Source organism: Mus pahari, chromosome 3 (assembly GCF_900095145.1).
Source record: "Mus pahari chromosome 3, PAHARI_EIJ_v1.1, whole genome shotgun sequence".
NCBI classification, from domain to species: Eukaryota; Metazoa; Chordata; class Mammalia; order Rodentia; family Muridae; genus Mus; species Mus pahari.
The window spans coordinates 140219037-140235647 of NC_034592.1; the positions used below are offsets into that span (position 1 = coordinate 140219037).

The 16611-nt window shown below is 46.2% G+C and overlaps 1 protein-coding gene across 2 annotated transcripts in view; it reads left to right on the forward strand.

Moving 5' to 3' along the window:
• Window positions 1-16611, forward strand: part of Ctnnbl1 (catenin beta like 1) — a 159273-nt gene that overhangs the window by 96653 nt on the left and 46009 nt on the right. For both annotated transcript variants that reach the window (XM_021192122.1, XM_029536341.1), the window contains one exon: window positions 7310-7491. In XM_021192122.1, the coding sequence (XP_021047781.1) occupies window positions 7310-7491 (182 nt within the window). The remainder of the gene's footprint in view (window positions 1-7309; window positions 7492-16611) is intronic.

Consider the following 16611-nt stretch of genomic DNA (forward strand, 5'->3'; position numbering starts at 1 on the left):
TGAGTTTTAGAATCTCCTGGCACACATGCTCACTGCATGCGCTGCCTTGTCTCAGTGTCTAGGAACTATTTATCCTCTTCACCCATGTTCTCTTTTCTATCGCTCCACACTGGCTTCAGGAAGGGAGGGGACATAAAAACCCTGTTCTTACTCCTCCATTTTAACTCACAGACCAAGCCCAGCACATATATTATACTGTTACATCCATTTTCTTGCAATTTGTTGCTAATACAACACAACTCTTAAAGTATTATTTTACAGCAAACACCTTTGCTGTATCACCCACACCACCTGACCTGTGGGGGCCGATGCTATCCTCCCAAGACAGCATCTTTCCTCATTAGGTTTGATACAGTGGTAACCCCAAATCTCAGGGACTTCCAAAACAGAGGCTTTTCACACCCAGCACCTCTGTAGCTGGCTCCTGGAAGTTCTGCTGTCTGCCTTAGGACACACAAATCACAAGGTGCCATTCACAGGATAAAAGGGAAACCTCAGCGATACAGTCCACCTTTCAGTTTCTCCTCTGAAGATGTACATGTTATACCCACATCTTACTGGCTCTAGAGAGCCCCATGGCCAGGTTCTGGTGTGAGGAAAAGTGTTTTAGCAATTATGTGTTGACTCTTGGGCTCATGTGAGTTAGTCGACTGTGGACACGTTTAAGGACATTATGTCCATAGCCTGAAACCACTGTGGTCATTGATGACGACCTGGATGACTGTCCCCAGAGGTAATAGAGTTGGTCCTCAGGGTGGTGCTACATAGAAATAAGAGTCTAATGGCACGTCCTTAGGTCTTTAAGGTGTGCCTTTGAAAGTCGTTATGACTGTCTAGCATCTTTCTACTGCCTCATGGACTTAGGCAGCTTTGTTCTGCTCTGTGTTCTTAGCTGTTGCCATCTGGTGCCCCTGCCAGAAGCCCAAAGCTTGAGTTGGAACCTCTGACGTCATAACCTTTTTTCCTAGAAGTTCATTCTTTTTGTTTTGTTTTGGTTTTTGGGGGGTGTTTGTTTGTTTGTTTTTCAAGACAGGGTTTCTCTGTCTAGACTTGGCTGTCCTGGAACTCAGAAATCCACCTGCCTCTGCCTCCCCGGTGCTGGGATTAAAGGTGTGCGCCACCATGCCCGGCCTAGAAGTTCATTCTTGCTTCAGTTATTTTGTTGTAATGGTGGAAAGCCGATTATAAAGGTGTCTTGATCTGCCTGTGTAATTCATGCAAATGTCCTGTCGGGTAAAATGGCCTTATGTTTGGGGAGCACTAAAGGAAACAGATGTTGACAAGTGTATTTCAAAGCAAGCAGAGTAATCTTGCATGGAATTAGTGAGAGATCTTGCCTGGATCAGCTCATGGTTACCAGTATCTTTTAAAGAATTTCTTTAAATTACCTCTTTAATTAATCCTAGCTAGCCAGAGTCCTGGGGAAAGCAATTTACACCTTTAGCCTGTCCTTCAAATACATTTCCTCCTGGCTTCTGCTGTTTTTGTCTACCTTTAAAAAGACTACCTCAGGGTAGTCTTACACAGGAGATTCAGTTATAGCCTATACAGACTTAATTATTCTCTCAAATTTCCCCTCATTCCTGAATTTTAGACCCATCAAGTCCTGGCTGAAGATTACTGCCCCATCCCAGAGGCACCTTGGGTTTAGCCAGAACTCTTGGCCATTTTCATCCCTGTCTGCTCCTTTGCCCTGTTTCTTAGTCACTAAGAGACATCATGACCACGACATCATATTTAAAAATAAATTAATTGTGGGCTTGCATTCCATTGTAGAGGTTTAGTCCTTTACCATAGCGGCAGGAGCATGGCCATACTCAGGGTCTTAGAGCAGCAGCGTCCTGCTCTGCAGGCCAGGAGAGAGTGAGCCTGGGCCTGGCCTGGCCCACCTCCACAGACACACTTCCTCCAACAAGCCCTTTCCAAAAGTGTCACTCCCTGATGACTACGCACTCACATACATGAGGTCTGAGGTTCTTCCTCAGACCTCCACAGCCCACTCCCTCTGCTGTTCTTTCCTTTTCTTTCTCCTGCCCAACCACCGTCTGCTGAGCAACCCAACTCCCAAGGCACACTATGCAGTCCCCTGGCTTCCACTGTGGTGGCCTACCCACTCTTTCCCTGGCTGCTCCTGCTCTGCCTGCGCTCCTGCTTCCTTATGCTCCCTCTTTGCCTGTCTGGGAAACGCAGTTCAGCTTCTCCTTTCTGGCCAGGCCTCATGGCTGCGCTCCCCTCCTGCGCCTCTACTGCAGGACTCGGCCCTCTCAGGCAGCTCAGCCCTCATCTGCCTGTTTCCGTGCTGTGTGGACCAACTCCCCAGAAGCCCCGAGCTGAGCTTTGTCTCTGCATTCTTGACTAGATGTCTGGCACCTGTTAGGTGTCTCATAAATATTTGAGGAAAGAAAAAAAAATGAGCAAGGAGAATCATACTCAGAATCTATGTTCATCACAGACGTGTTTGGGTGTGATAAAGAATAAGCTAATTAAAACGACAACAGGAGATTCTGCTGCGGCATCCAAGGCACACATGAGCAGATAGGCACCAGCCGACCCCAGCCATTGGCCATGGCACCAACTGTGGAGGCTGGTGTTCACATTCGTGCTGGCATGATCGACAACCCGATGAACCCAGACAAGACTAAGATAAACTACTTGTCCTCCAGCAGAATAAATATTTCAAATAAAGTCAACCAAAGAAAGTCAGGCCAAACAGCTATTGATTGCTAAAAGCCTGAACTTGAGCCCAATGAATATTCCAAAGTTCACCTCCATGCAGCTTGCCTAAATGGTGATCAATACGCAATTACTGCCCCCTTTAAACGTGTCCTACGTTGCTGTGCTGTCTACCCAGAGAAGGGCTTGCTTTTAAAGTCTTTTGTTTCTTAAATTTGCTTAGGCAGGGAAAAAGAGGGCCTTGGCTCAGCCAGGCTCCTTTGCCTTTAGTGTTTCCTGCAATCCTATGTCATTTGTGAAATGGTTTCAGTGTATGCTCAACAGAAGCTCAAGGTGCCCTGGTCAGCGGTCATCATTCAATTCAGGACGCCTTTTCCTGGTGGCTAACCAGTGAGCATTTGTAGCTGCGTTTCCTAATTTCTGCCCACATGATTATCTGCCCTAGCCATAACCTCTATAAATCCCAGCTTGTAAAGCTGGGTTCAGAAGTCCAACTGCAGCAAGAATGAGAATGTTATTTGTATAGCCTCCTACAAGAATTTCATCTTGAGACAGAAAGTTCTTCCCAGTGAATAGCAAACCTTGTTTGCCTCCTCCTGATGTTTAAACTTTAATATTTCTCTTAAATAGGTCCTTTTCACACCTCCCCGCCCCTCTGCTGCAGTCAGACCTCTTTTTGTATCACATTTACTCTATTGCCATAGTCTCTGAACCGTCCTCCCTGCCCACAAGGTCTGCCCCTCCAGCCCCTTTTTCTCTCTGCTTCTGGACTAAGCCCTTTAAGTGTGCCCCTTTTGGTGCCCACCTTCTCAGTAACTGGATCGAGCTGGGCTTCCCTAGCAGTACGGCAGGGGGCCTGATGAGAGCACATTTGTACATGCTGTCCTGATCCCCTGTGATCCCCTCACTGGCTTCTCCCAGATGAAGCTGCTCTTTCCTTCCTCTTAACATCTTGAACATAATTCCCATTACTTCTGCCCCTTAAAACTGTTTTTACTATCCTTTCCTCAAATCCTTTAAAAATGAGAGACCTCTGGTTTCCAATAGCCAGGACAGCTTCCTCCTGTCTTCAGACTCGGTGGTTGGTCAACTCTGAGTAGCTGGGTGGTTATCAGTGCTGAGGAGGATGGAGGCGGGAATAGTCATTGCACATCCTGACCACCTTCCTGTCCCCTGGCTTTCTGCAGCGTGTAAGCTGTAGGGTACAGTGAGACTTTCCTCTTTGACAGGAAAGGTGCCCAGCAGGTATTGTGGGGGACCAAACACGGGGGCACTTTTCCTGATCACTTCACGTTCGTTTGGTTTCCCCAGATGGATTCCACTTTTTGGAGCAGAATCCATGTCTTTGTGTGTACTACAGTGCTGAACAAGTGCTCAGTAAACACCGTGCACTCGGGTGGTTGATTCACCGTCTGTACCCAATTAGGAAGTCACTGATTTGTTTCTGTGTACCTCTTAGAGTGTTAAAGAAAATCGTGTAAGATTTTAGGAAATTATGCTTGTTACTTTTAGATCTTAAAAGTCTCCAAAGCTCCATATACTGAAGGTTTGGTTGCCAGCCTGCAGTGCTGCTGGGAAATAGTGGAACCATAATGAAGTAGGGTGTCATAGAAAAGAGTGAGGTCAGTGAGGGGGTATGTCCTTGAAGAGGGACTTGAGGACCACCTCCCACCTGCTTCTGAACAGCCCCATTGCCACACAGCCCCATTGTGACAAGCTGTGCTCTGTGGGGCCAGATGAGCACAGAGTAAAGCCTCAGAAACAGGCAAGATGAACCTCCTTCTTTGTAAGTTGTCTCCAATATCTTGTCACAAACTGAAATCTACAAAGTGGTAGCCACTAACAGGATTGCCGAGACCTTCAGCATCAAGGGTTGTGTTACCTTTGGTTTGGATTGGTTTGGTTTGGTTTGGTTTTTCCTTAAGAGTCATTTAACTTTTCTAATTTTACAAAATACATGTTCACTGTTGGAAAATGAAAGGCACCAAGAAGTGGCAAAAGGAATACAAAAATGAAGAAAAAGGACTTGTGAAGTCCAGCATAGCTTCATTGTTAGAAATACCTCAGTGAGGAATAGAAGGAACTTCTGTAACCCTTGGTAGCAGACACCTGCAGAATGCCCACAGACAGCACCATACCTCATGGTCAGCTAGTGCATGCTTTTCAGCCATGGTCAGCAGCAAGATAAAATGTCTTCATAGGCATTGAACTGCTAATTCCAGATAGGGCAGTTGAGCAATGCTGGAAAATAAAAGACATCCAAGCTAGGAAGGAAATAACATGAAGTTATTTCCTGAGGATTCTATTAGTGCAGCTATTAGGGCTAATAAAGAAGTTATATGATCAATATAGAAAATTAATTGTATTTCATTGAGACAGGCTCTCATGGTGTAGCTCCAGCTGACCTGGCATAGGCCTATGTAGTCCAAACTGGCCTCAGCTCACTCAGGATATCTGCATCCTGAGTGCTGGGATTAAAGGAATGTGTCACATCGTTCCCTGCAAGAAGCATAAACTTTAAGTCAACTCACTGTGGAGGTGTGTGCCTATCATCTCAGCCCTTGAGAAGTGGGGGCAGCAAGATTAGGGGTTTGAGGCCAACCGGCACTACATGAGGCTCTGTCTCAAAAAGAAAGGAACATCAGTTTTAAACTCCCACATGTGAATGATACTGGGACAGTCCTATGTTCTTCTGTGAAAGAATGAAGCTCGACCTTACCTCACGTTCAAAGTTAACTCAAAAAAATCAGAGGCCTAACAGTAAGAAGTCTGAGAAGAAAATACAGGGTAAACGTTTATGACATGGAATGCAGTAATGGTTCCCCAGGTGTGACAGCAAAAGACAAAGTTAGATACGTTGAACTCTATCAAAACTTAAGGTTTTATTTTTCAAATGATACTGTTAAGAAAGTGAGGAGAGGGCTGGAGAGAGAGCTCAGCTGCTAAAGGTTAAAGTTCACAACCAAAACATCAAGAAAGTAAGGAAACTATTTGGCAGAATGGAGAAATGATTTTATCATATCTGTTGAGGGACTTCAGAATATAAGGAAACAGATGCTGAGAACACAGTGATAAAGAGCACTTGCTGCCCTGTTTAAAAATAGCAAATCAGGCTGGGCTTGGTGCACACCTTTAAGGCAGGAGGATCTCTAGTTCCAGGCCGGCCTGGTCTGCATAGTGAGTTCTAGGACAACCAGAGCGACACAGTGAGACTCTGTCTCAAAAATAATAATAAAATAAACAAACAAATATGAGCAAAGCTTCTAAGTGGATGCTTCCCCGAAGACAAAATACAAATGTCCAAGCCCACTAAATGCTTAGCTCTATTAGTCATCATAGATGTAAGTCAGAACCACCAAGATGAGTCTCAGTGGGAACAGGAGCTTCCCACCAGGTCTTACAACATGAGTGTGCTCTCTGGAACCTACATGATGGACGTGGGGAACTGACTCCACACATACATGCGTGCTTCCCCAGCAGACACACTGGACAGCATTGTTCCATCTACTGGGATAGCGAGAACCCAAAGGCAAAGGTTTTCAAGGTGTGGAGTAAGCGGATCCTTGTCACTGATATGAAGTGACGTGTCCCACTGTGGAGAGCAGTCTAGTGAGTCAGCATAGTTACCCTTGTAGCCAGCAGCCTTCTAACAGATGGACTCAAGAAAAAGGCAGTTCATGTCCCCTTGAAAATGTTATATATACACATATATAATAATATTTAAAGCAGCATTATTTACAATAGAAAATATATATCCACTTGTATACAAATCAACGTATACTGAACTAAACAATGAACTAATCACCATTAAAAAGGGGAATGGACCACTGACAAGCTAGAACACAGGTGAGCCCTGAAAACATGACACCAAGTCACAGAGACCATGTGTAATAGCATTTACTTAAAATGCCTGGAGTAGGCGAGTCTGCAGACACCACACAGAGCTGTGGCTGCTAGAAGCTCAGGAGCCAGGGAGGGGGCATGGTTTTCTCACAGGGTGGTGGAAACGCTCTGTGGTCGGGTGTGGGGTGGTTACCTGCACGTGAGCACACTGATACCACAGAGCTGTACATTCTCAGAGGACAAACCACATGATGTGGTTTGTATCTAGTAAAGCTGTTGAGGGAAGGGGCTGCTAAGCCATCGACCCTCTGTCTGGTCTGCTTCTCTAGTCTTGCGATGCACTTCCCACAGAATTGTCATAACTCTTGTGGGAATTTGGACGTTACCATTCGCAACCTTAAGATTTTATTCTTGGAGCCGGGCGTGGTGGCGCACACCTTTAATCCCAGCACTCGGAAGGCAGAGGCAGGTGGATTTCTGAGTTCAAGGCCAGCCTGGTCTACAAAGTGAGTTCCAGGACAGTCAGGGCTACACAGAGAAACCCTGTCTTGAAAAACCCAAAAAAAAAAAAAAAAAGATTTTATTCTTGGGTGGGTAAGAATTTATTCTTCCTATTCTAGATTCTATTAATGTATATGGTATTCTGCTTAGACATTTCATAATGTAAACACTGTCTCAATTTTTCTGTCTTTATTGGGGGTTTTTTTTTCCTAGTAGAATGAGTACACACTAAGAAAAAAGTTACACACACACACATTGATATTGTTTCTGATGGAATGCCTTTGGTTTGTAGGGAGAAGAAGGTCTCCCGGAGCAGCGCCCTGAAAGTGCTGGACCATGCCATGATTGGTCCCGAAGGCACAGACAACTGCCACAAGTTTGTTGACATTCTTGGCTTACGGACCATCTTTCCACTCTTCATGAAGTCTCCTAGGAAGATCAAGAAGGTGGGAACCACAGAGAAGGAGCATGAAGGTAGGGTTCACTGTAGGGACCACTGGGAGAGTTAGCGGGGTCATGCCGAGAGAGATAGCACTTGTGTCTGTCTCCTGTTCCGAGTGTGGCAAAGCAGCCCAGAACTAAGGGTGCCCAGTGGCCTTTGTGGGTCCGGCACTGTGTTTGCTTGAATCCCGGAGGTTCCACTCCCTCTGGCCTATGTGTGTGCGTGCCTGAGAAGCTTTGTGTTCCTCCCTGTAATTTGCAGTGAGGTGTCTCTCTGATGGAAGACCCTTTTGCAAAGAGTAATGAGGTGGCACCACATGTCACCTCCGGAGTGGTGCTTTCATGTATTTCTGTATTAAAGTATGATTCAGCCAACATCAGGAATTGCCAGAATAAACTATTTACAGCCCAGGTTCCCCTTTTTATGTCTCTCCTCCCTGATGGAGCATACTCCTAGCAAAATGCTGCTGTGAATTGTGAGGCCGTAACCAGAGTAGTTACCGCCAGGCCAGTGTCTTCCTGGTATTGTCTGGTGGCCTGCAGCATCCCTCCCCCAGTAAATAGCTGCAATGCAATCTGGAAGGCCGCGATTTATGGGCATTGACAGCTCTGCTGGAGGCTAGCAGACACTTGCACCCGAGAATTTACATGGTTGGATGGCTATTTTAAGGTGCAGGAGCGTGCAGAGAGACAGGAAGCAGTGCGTGGGAAAGAGGAAAGAGACCTGAGCTGCTAGGGAAACTCCATGGCTCTGTCAAGAGGCACCATGTCCCATGGTTTGGGTGACTTTCCTCAGTGATTGCTAGAGTTGGCCTAGACACCTGCCATATCTGCTGTGCCCCTCACCCCTGTCTGTCTCCCGAAACTTGAAGATCGTTTGAGTGATCATATGAACTCTCTAGAGGCAGCACTCAGACCGAGAACAGGTTAGAGACCTCATCAGATTCCCGTTGGATACTGACCAAGCTAGCTGTAAACGAGTTAACCCCACTGCCGGCCTTTTTCTTTCTCTGTGGAACTCAGCTGGAAGAGGCCCTGGGAGGAGAAATGAGGGCCTGGATATCTAGACAGCCTTGTGGCAGCCACTGTTCACTGCTGCCAGGTTCCGTTGGAGCCATGTTGCTCCCAGTCTCGTTTAGGCCTCACCACTAGTGGAGAAGATGGTGGTATCTTTGCTTATTCTTAAAGAAAATCAGCTCCCACAGGGGCCAGTGTGTGAGTTCTTGTGCATATATGATGTGTGTGCCTACATGGGGAGATCAGAGAACTTCGGATGTTGCTCCTTGGCAGCAGTCTACTTTGTTTCTTAACACACACAGAGACCCTTTGGCCTGGGGCTCACTGATTTGCTAAGCCAGTGTGTCCAGCAGGCCCCAGGGGTCCTCCTATCTCTGTCGCCCCAGTACAAGTACCACTGCTTTCACTTGGGCTCTGGGGATAAACTCGGGTGCTCGCGCCGGCAAGGCAGGCACTTTACCAACTGAGCCATCTCCTCCTGCCCCTAACCAGCCCCACCCAGACCCTTGGTCTGAAATCTGAGGGAATGAGACTAGTGAACTCAGAGCTGTGATGTCTGTGCCTTCAGCTCCTAAGGTCCGAGCCTTAGTTGTCAAAACTGCTTCATAGGCCAGCGACTCTTCACACTGCTGTGTCCAACCTGCTGGCTTCTGCTGAGAGCCTTGACACTGCTTTGAGCATGTGCGGAGAGAGGGTGAAGGAACAGCCGTGAGCCAGCTCTTGTTCATGTGCAGGGATCTGAGAAGAGGAAGTGACAGATTCAGCAAGCAGCTGTTTTCCTGCTGAAAAATGTGCCCGGTGGCATGCTGGTGACAGAACATTGCCTTTAGAGTGCCCGCATTAGGAATCTGATAACATTATATTAGTGGGGGCAATGGCTTGGGAAGACAGCTCCTAGAAGGCATGTTGGGCTGTAATGGCTAGTGAGGATAAGCCGTGCATCCCGCACACAGCAGCACCCAGAAGTAGAAGGAAGGCTGGAGGACAAAGCAACGCCCTGCCTTCTGCCACCCTCCAGCTGCGCATCCTGGCAAACTGTCCCATAATCTTTAAATGGCAGGAAGACTAGATACAGCACATCATGCCAGGTTTCTTTACCGCCTTGTCCCCTGTGTAAGCCCTGTGCTCTGACTGCTGTCCATGCCCTTGTGATACAAGTGTGCCAGGTCTGTGTGCCACAGCAGAGCACAGTGGCCTCTCACCATCAGGAGTGCTTGTGACTAGGTTCCTCTCAGGCTTCCATCAGCCCCTTCTGCTGTTGGCAGTACTTAGCGCTCAGCGATTGGCCTGACTACCAGCTAGTCATCCTTAGTTGGATGTCTCTTTCTCAGACAGGCCCTCTAATTAGTGCATCTTGGTTCTAGGACTTGGTCCCCCAACCCTTGACATTAAAGAATCGGTGTACTTGTCATCTCTAGGTCCCACTGCCTGGCCTGGTGCTTGGTGTGTAAGTAAGAGCACAGTAAATGTTTGGTGGCTGCTAGTATTAACACCTTCCCCGGAAGACTTCATCCAGGTCAGCACAGGCTTGAGCCTCACCAACTTGCTAAGGCATATAGCTGACTGTAGTTCACACTGATGGTTCTCGGTGATGTATGCCTTTAATAAGGGTCTTTCATTCAGGTTCTTCTGAAGTAGAAGTAAGATCTTTGCTAGGCACATTGGATTCTGTCACTCTGGCTTAGAGATGATAGTAGCTGTACCCTCAGGGGCTCAATATGCACAGAGCTTCATCGTAGGTAAGGCCTGCCCAGGACAAGCTTCTGGTGGTGCTCCTTATCATAATTAATCATCATGGAAAGAGAGTTCGTTCCCCAGTCTGGAAACTGCCTAGAACGTCCCCTTTTCTTTCTTAGCAAGTTTTAGATTTGTCTTACATCCTGGTTGCCTTAAGTCCATTCTGGTACAGTCTCAGCCCTGTCACCTCAGGACCTGCCCCAAGCAACTGCAGTGGCAGTTTAGCCTGGTGGCACAGGTAGCTCACTGCTAATCATGTGCGATCTTGGGCATATTCCTAAATTCTCTCTGAGCCTCAGCTGCCCGGTCTATAAAATAGTGGGACTTGAATCGCCCACTCTGGCTGTGCATAAGGGCCAGATGGAAGAATAGACGTAGTAAGACTGCTGCTGCTCTACATCCAGGGGGTGGTCCCACCAACTGTGGCTTGAGAACGTTAGATACACCAAGTGTCGTCAGTAGTGAGCATGTGCAGACTCTTTTGTGTATATGTCAGTCATTATTTCTCAAGCAATATAGCTTTCTCATACAGCTTTTACATTGCAGCTATTACAGTGATCTAGAGATGATTCATTGATTGATTGATTTGTTGATTGATTGACTTGAGACAAGCACCCTTGGATGACTTGGATCTGTTGTGAGATCAGACTGACCTTGAACTCATAGAGATCTGTCTGTCTCTCCTTAGTGCTGTATACTGTGGCTTGATGATTTAAAGAATATGGGAGGTTATGTCTAGATTATATGCAAATATTGTACCATTTTACTTAAGGGACTTCGGCAGCTACATATCTGTGCCAGGCTTTGGGCCTAATCCCCTCTCAGATACTGAGGGATGGTTTTTTATGCCTATCATAGACCCTACAATTAGATAGTCAGCTTTGAAAAGTGTTAATTCTGTCTCATAACAATATTATTGGCGGTTTTGTATATCTGTGCCTTGGCCACACAACCCAGCCCTTTCTAGAAGTCTTGGGGTGAGCTTGACAAAGGCTATATGTATACATGTTTGTGTGTGCAGGTGCATGTAGAGGCCAGAGTCAATGTCTCCATTGCTCTCCACCCACATTTTTAAGATAGAGTCTTCCACTGATCCAAGGGTTCAGCAAGAGTGGCTGGTTCTAGGAATCCTCCTGTCTCTGCCTCGTCATCACTGGGACTATAGGCAGGCACCACATGCTTGACTTTTGACATGACTGTTTGGCAAGCACTTCACCAAATGAGTCATCTATCTCCCTGAACCCTAGGAGAGCCCCTCTTTGATGGAGAGGTCATGCTGAATATCGTGGTATCATAAACCAGCTATGGCCGCTCAGCCAATAGGAGGGGTTAAGAAAGGAGAGCTTCTAGACTCCAGACTCCAGAGAGGAGGGGGAAACAACTGCCCTCAGAACCTCAAACTGCTGGTAATTGGTTCCTCTTTTGTGAGTCTGGGTGGGGAAGGAAAAGAATTATTGTAATTGAAATCCATTCAGGTTTGCATAATAAAACCTTCAGAAATAGATCTGGGGAGGCACTTAGTGTGGGGGATGGGTCAGAAAGAGCCACTTGCCCTTGGGTACAGTAATATGACTGGCCGCTTCCTTGGGTTTATAAAGGATTGCACAGTGTGTATTGTCTCCTTGGTTTTAACTACTTTAGCATAGGCAGGGAGGATAAAAGAACTGGGATCCAGAAATGGCATCTGACCTTTACTTCCTGCCTCTCTTTTAAATTCTTATTAAAATAGGCCCAATTTTCCTTGTATTGCCTCATTAGGTAGGTGAGTTATTGAGTTTGTAGCCGTTCTAGTTAATTGCGCTGTTTTAACATGGTTCCCCTGGAGGCTGTTAAGAGCTTTGAGGGGGTGAGCTCCCAAGCAGTGTAGGTGTGTGGCATGCTTGCTGGGCATGCGCATGCATTTCTGAAACCTTATCCACAGTGACAGTGGTTGATAGCAGGTCAGCGCTTTGAAGATGACTTTTCTGTTGTCAGTGAAGGGTTTTAAGTGATTCTAGTCAACTCTGCATGTCAGGAGACATGTTGATGCCCCAGGCTTCCTGGACTTCTAACACAACCAAAGAACAGGCCAGGCTCCCATGACACTCCTCAGATCCTGCAAGGGTCAGAACAGAAAGGGCAGTCAGACATAAGGGGACTTTGGTCAGCCCAGAGGAAAAGAAAGCACTGTTAGAGACTGCTGGTAAGACATGATGGCATCCCGTCCTTTTGTGCAAGCCTAGGATGGAATTAACACTGTGGTTAAAATAGAGCAGAGACCTTCGGTTACTGCAGGGCTTGTGTGACAGGGAAGATAGTGGCCTGTCAGTCCTGCAGAGTCTGTCTGCTCTTCCCAGGCTCCGGCTCGATGTCCCTGCTTCTGCCTCCCTGCAGCCGCCCTGCTCACTTGCACAGGTGTCTGTCCCTTGCAGTACTGACCTGAGTGCTCCCCTCAAGATTTTGACCTCCATTTGTCCCTGGCTCCCAGACCTTGATCCTCTTCTGTCTCCCAAGGCCTGGTCAGCACAGCTAATCACCAACAGATACACCCACATATTCAGCAGGCCTGTTCCTTCCCTGCTTGAACTCTTTTTCTGCTGCCCACAGAAGCCAGCATCCCATGCGTAACTCTACATTCCCCATGCACACTTTGTCATGCTCATAAAAGTCTCCACCAGCTCTCTCTGTTGCCTTGGCTGCCTGTGTCACCTCAGTGAACTTCTCTGCAGTCCTAATATCTAGCTCCTTGAACCCAGTTCCTGAGTCCTCTCTGTCTCAAAGGCAGTAATGAGTCAGAACTCCCAGTCTTAGCAAACTTTTAGTTTTAGAAAAGGAGGAAATGGCCAAGGGGGTAAAGTTGGTTAGGTATTAATCACAGAATTCCATTAGCAATTACAAAGACTTCCAGACAAGAGGGTTTCATCATTAAAAGTAACAGCCAGGGCCTTAGAGAAGAAGAAGGTGGAGGGAAGAGGGCAAGGACTGAGCACAAGGCCAGGACATCCCGGAGTGCATCGTCCACAGCCCTCCAGCTCAGGGTCATTTCCTCTTCTAAAGGTTTAGCGACCTGAGCCTTGATGACGTCACCACCAGGTCGTACAGCGGGTCAGTCACTAAAGGAAGGCTCAGACTCCCTCCACTCTGACCACAGTTCTCATTATTTCTCTCGTGAGCCGGGGCTGCCTTGCCCATTTATTTGGCTGGGTTAGTTACATGAGTTCTTAATCAGAAAACTCACTTCATTACAAGTCGTGATGGTGGAAGTGATTCTTGTTTAGCCCTTTTTCATTTTGAATGTGAACCGTTCCCTGCAGGCTTGAAAGCCTAGTCTCTAGCTGGTGGTGCTATTTTGGAAATGTGAGGATATGGGGACCCAACTGGAGAAGTCACTGGAGCTATGTTCTGTGGGGCTAAACTTGGTTCCTGTCTCTCTCCTCCTGGCTACTTCCCTGCTGCTCTGAGGTGAGCAGCCTTCCTCAGCATAGTCCAGAAGTGATGGAACCCACCAGGTGGACCAAAATCTGCTATCATGGGCCAGAATGTCTCCTTGTCTCCTTGAATTGTTTGTCCGAGCCTCCAAAGTCTAACGTTATCCTCTTGAGTCTCAGATTGTGAAGAGTAAGACAGTGACTAGGTAAAAGTGTAGCTGGGCATTTCTAGTGCCTGCCGTACGCTTGGTACCTGATAGGTGTTCGGTGCATGCTGGGGGCGCCAATAAATGAGTTTATGTAGCACCCGCATGGTGTATGGTGACTGCCACCAAGGTCCGGCCAGGATTTCAGAGCATGACTGAATCTGTATTTCTTAAACATGCATGGGGTTTCTACTCCCAAGAAGTTGCTCAGTAATAGTCCATACAGATTTGTTCCTTAGTCTGTAAGAACAAATGCTCTACTCACCTTTCTGAGTTACGGAAGGACTGAGCTAACTTCCATATTAATATGGAATTATTAATAATATGGAATTATTAATTCCATATTATTAATAATGGCATTAATAATTAATGTTATTAATATTAATAAATGTTCTTTCATGGTGGGCCATCACATAACACTAACCCCAGGCAGTGCTCCTTCATAAGTGTTGTGTTAGAGCAGAGGTGCTTAAATGTTTCCACTCAAGAAATTTGTGTGTGGGCTGGTGAGATGGCTCAGTGGGTAAGAGCACCTGACTGCTCTCCCAAAGGTCCAGAGTTCAAATCCCAGCAACCACATGGTGGCTCACAACCATCCGTAACAAAATCTGATGCCCTCTTCTGGAGTGTCTGAAGACAACTATAGTGTACTTACATATAATAAATAAATAAATCTAAAAAAAAAAAAAAAAAAAAGAAATTTGTATGTAACCCTGGGTATAATAGTACATAACCTCTAAGTATAGAAAGTCAACATTGGGGCTGGAGAGACAGCACTTCATTAGGAGTGCTTGCTGCTCTTGGAGAGACCAGGGTCTGGTTTCCATCGTCTGTGTCACCAGGTAGCTAACAGCTGACGGAAAGTCAGGCTTCAAACAATCCGACACCCTTCACGGGTGCTGTGTGCCCATGTACACACACACACACACACACACACACACACACACACCATCCCCATGTGCTGCATGCCCATGCACACACACATAGAAAAATAGATTGATAAATGTCAGCATTCACTGATAATAATAAAGTTGCTCTAAAACAATTTTGGTATATATAGTTTTTTTCATTTATTATAGATAAAACAGATTGGTATACTAATGAAGATGGATGTACCGTTTGTCTGAGTATTTGATATAGAGCATTTTCAGAGATGCTTCTCAGAGTTTAGGTTTGATTATCACCAGTGCTGAAAATACCATTTCATAAAACTGCACAGTGTACAGTGGCAAAAGAATGTCTAGGACAGTTTCAGAAAATCTTGGGAATTCTCTCCTAATCCCAAACCAAAATTCACTTAATGACTTTTTATGAAACTCAAGTCAGCAATTCAAATGGTAGTTTTTTGTTTTTTGTTTTTTTTTAAGATTTATTTATTATTATATCTAAGTACACTGTAGCTGTCTTTGAATGCACCAGAAGAGGGCGTCAGATCTCATTACAGATGGTTGTGAGCCACCATGTGGTTGCTGGGATTTGAACTCAGGACCTTCGGAAGAACAGTCGGTGCTCTTAACCACTGAGCCATCTCTCCAGCCCCAAATGGTAGTTTTTTAATATCAAACATTCTAACACAAAACAATCAAAAGATACACTAAATCAGTACGTGGATGCTGAGGAATAACAGTAGGAAAATATTAACAGTCTTTGTTTTCCACAATTAAACCATTATGTTTTCATACAAGCAGAAAATATGTCGTGTGTGCAGTAAAAACGCTGGCTCAGAGCACACAGTAGTCTCAAATCTGCACCAAGGCATTCTAGGCCAAGTTCTCTGGTATGAAGACACAAAGTGCTCATAGGTATGTTCAGAGCCAAAGCTGCTGTAATGTCACACACAGGACACAAGTCATGCGAGACACACCTCCAACTCATTCCTTGTTTGGGTTTGATTTGGACTTGTTGGTCATTCAGAAACACACACATTGAACACGCCCCCAGTTTCATTAGTGGTGCTACTGTGAGGATGGCTTCTCGTTCACATTCCTCTGCTTCTCCTATCTCAGCAGTTAAAGTATGTGCCTGACAAAGACTCCACTTGGTTTCTTGAACCCGCCAGTCTTGGGAGCTGGGCTGTATATGTGTGTGTGTGTGTCAGTCCTGTGTGGAACATCAGACAAAAACCTTCCCAGAGAGTATTCAACAGGAAGCCCCAGGAGCCCACTTTTCCACAGAACCCATGCCAGAGCTTGCAAACTCAGCTCCTCTCTTCCCAAGCCTAAACAGTTAGTTGTTGGCAAGGGAACAGTGAGAAGGAGGTATGATGACACTGGGTGTATACTGATGGACCCTTGATGCAGAATACAGAGAAAATGCCTTGCTGCTGCTTTGTGTTGAAAGCCTTGTGACCAAACACTTTCTGGATCAATGTCCTTTCCTTCCCTCCAGTTGTCTCAGCACTCCACCCCCACCCCACCCTTGCCAGGGATGGCAGAGTGTAAGATGCTGAAATAAGGCACTGTGCTTGAGTTTTTAGTGTTGTGATCTGACTTGCTAACTGGCTTAAGTCCTTCAGGATTTACATAGGCAACACTCCTTTGTTTGCCCCTAGGAAGACAGAGAGGCACACTCACCATCCTGGAGGGCTTGCTTCCCTGGGGTGGCGGGGGCAGTTATCATCTAAAGGACACAGGCCTTTACCCGGGCTTTAGCAGTTAGACTTTCCTCTCTTCTCTTGGCCATCTTTTTCTTCTCTTAGAGTTTGCCGGTTCCCAAGCACCTTTTAAGTTTCAGATGCAGAATTTGAGCTGAGGTCAGGTTCAAACCATCTTCCAGCAGCAGGGCAG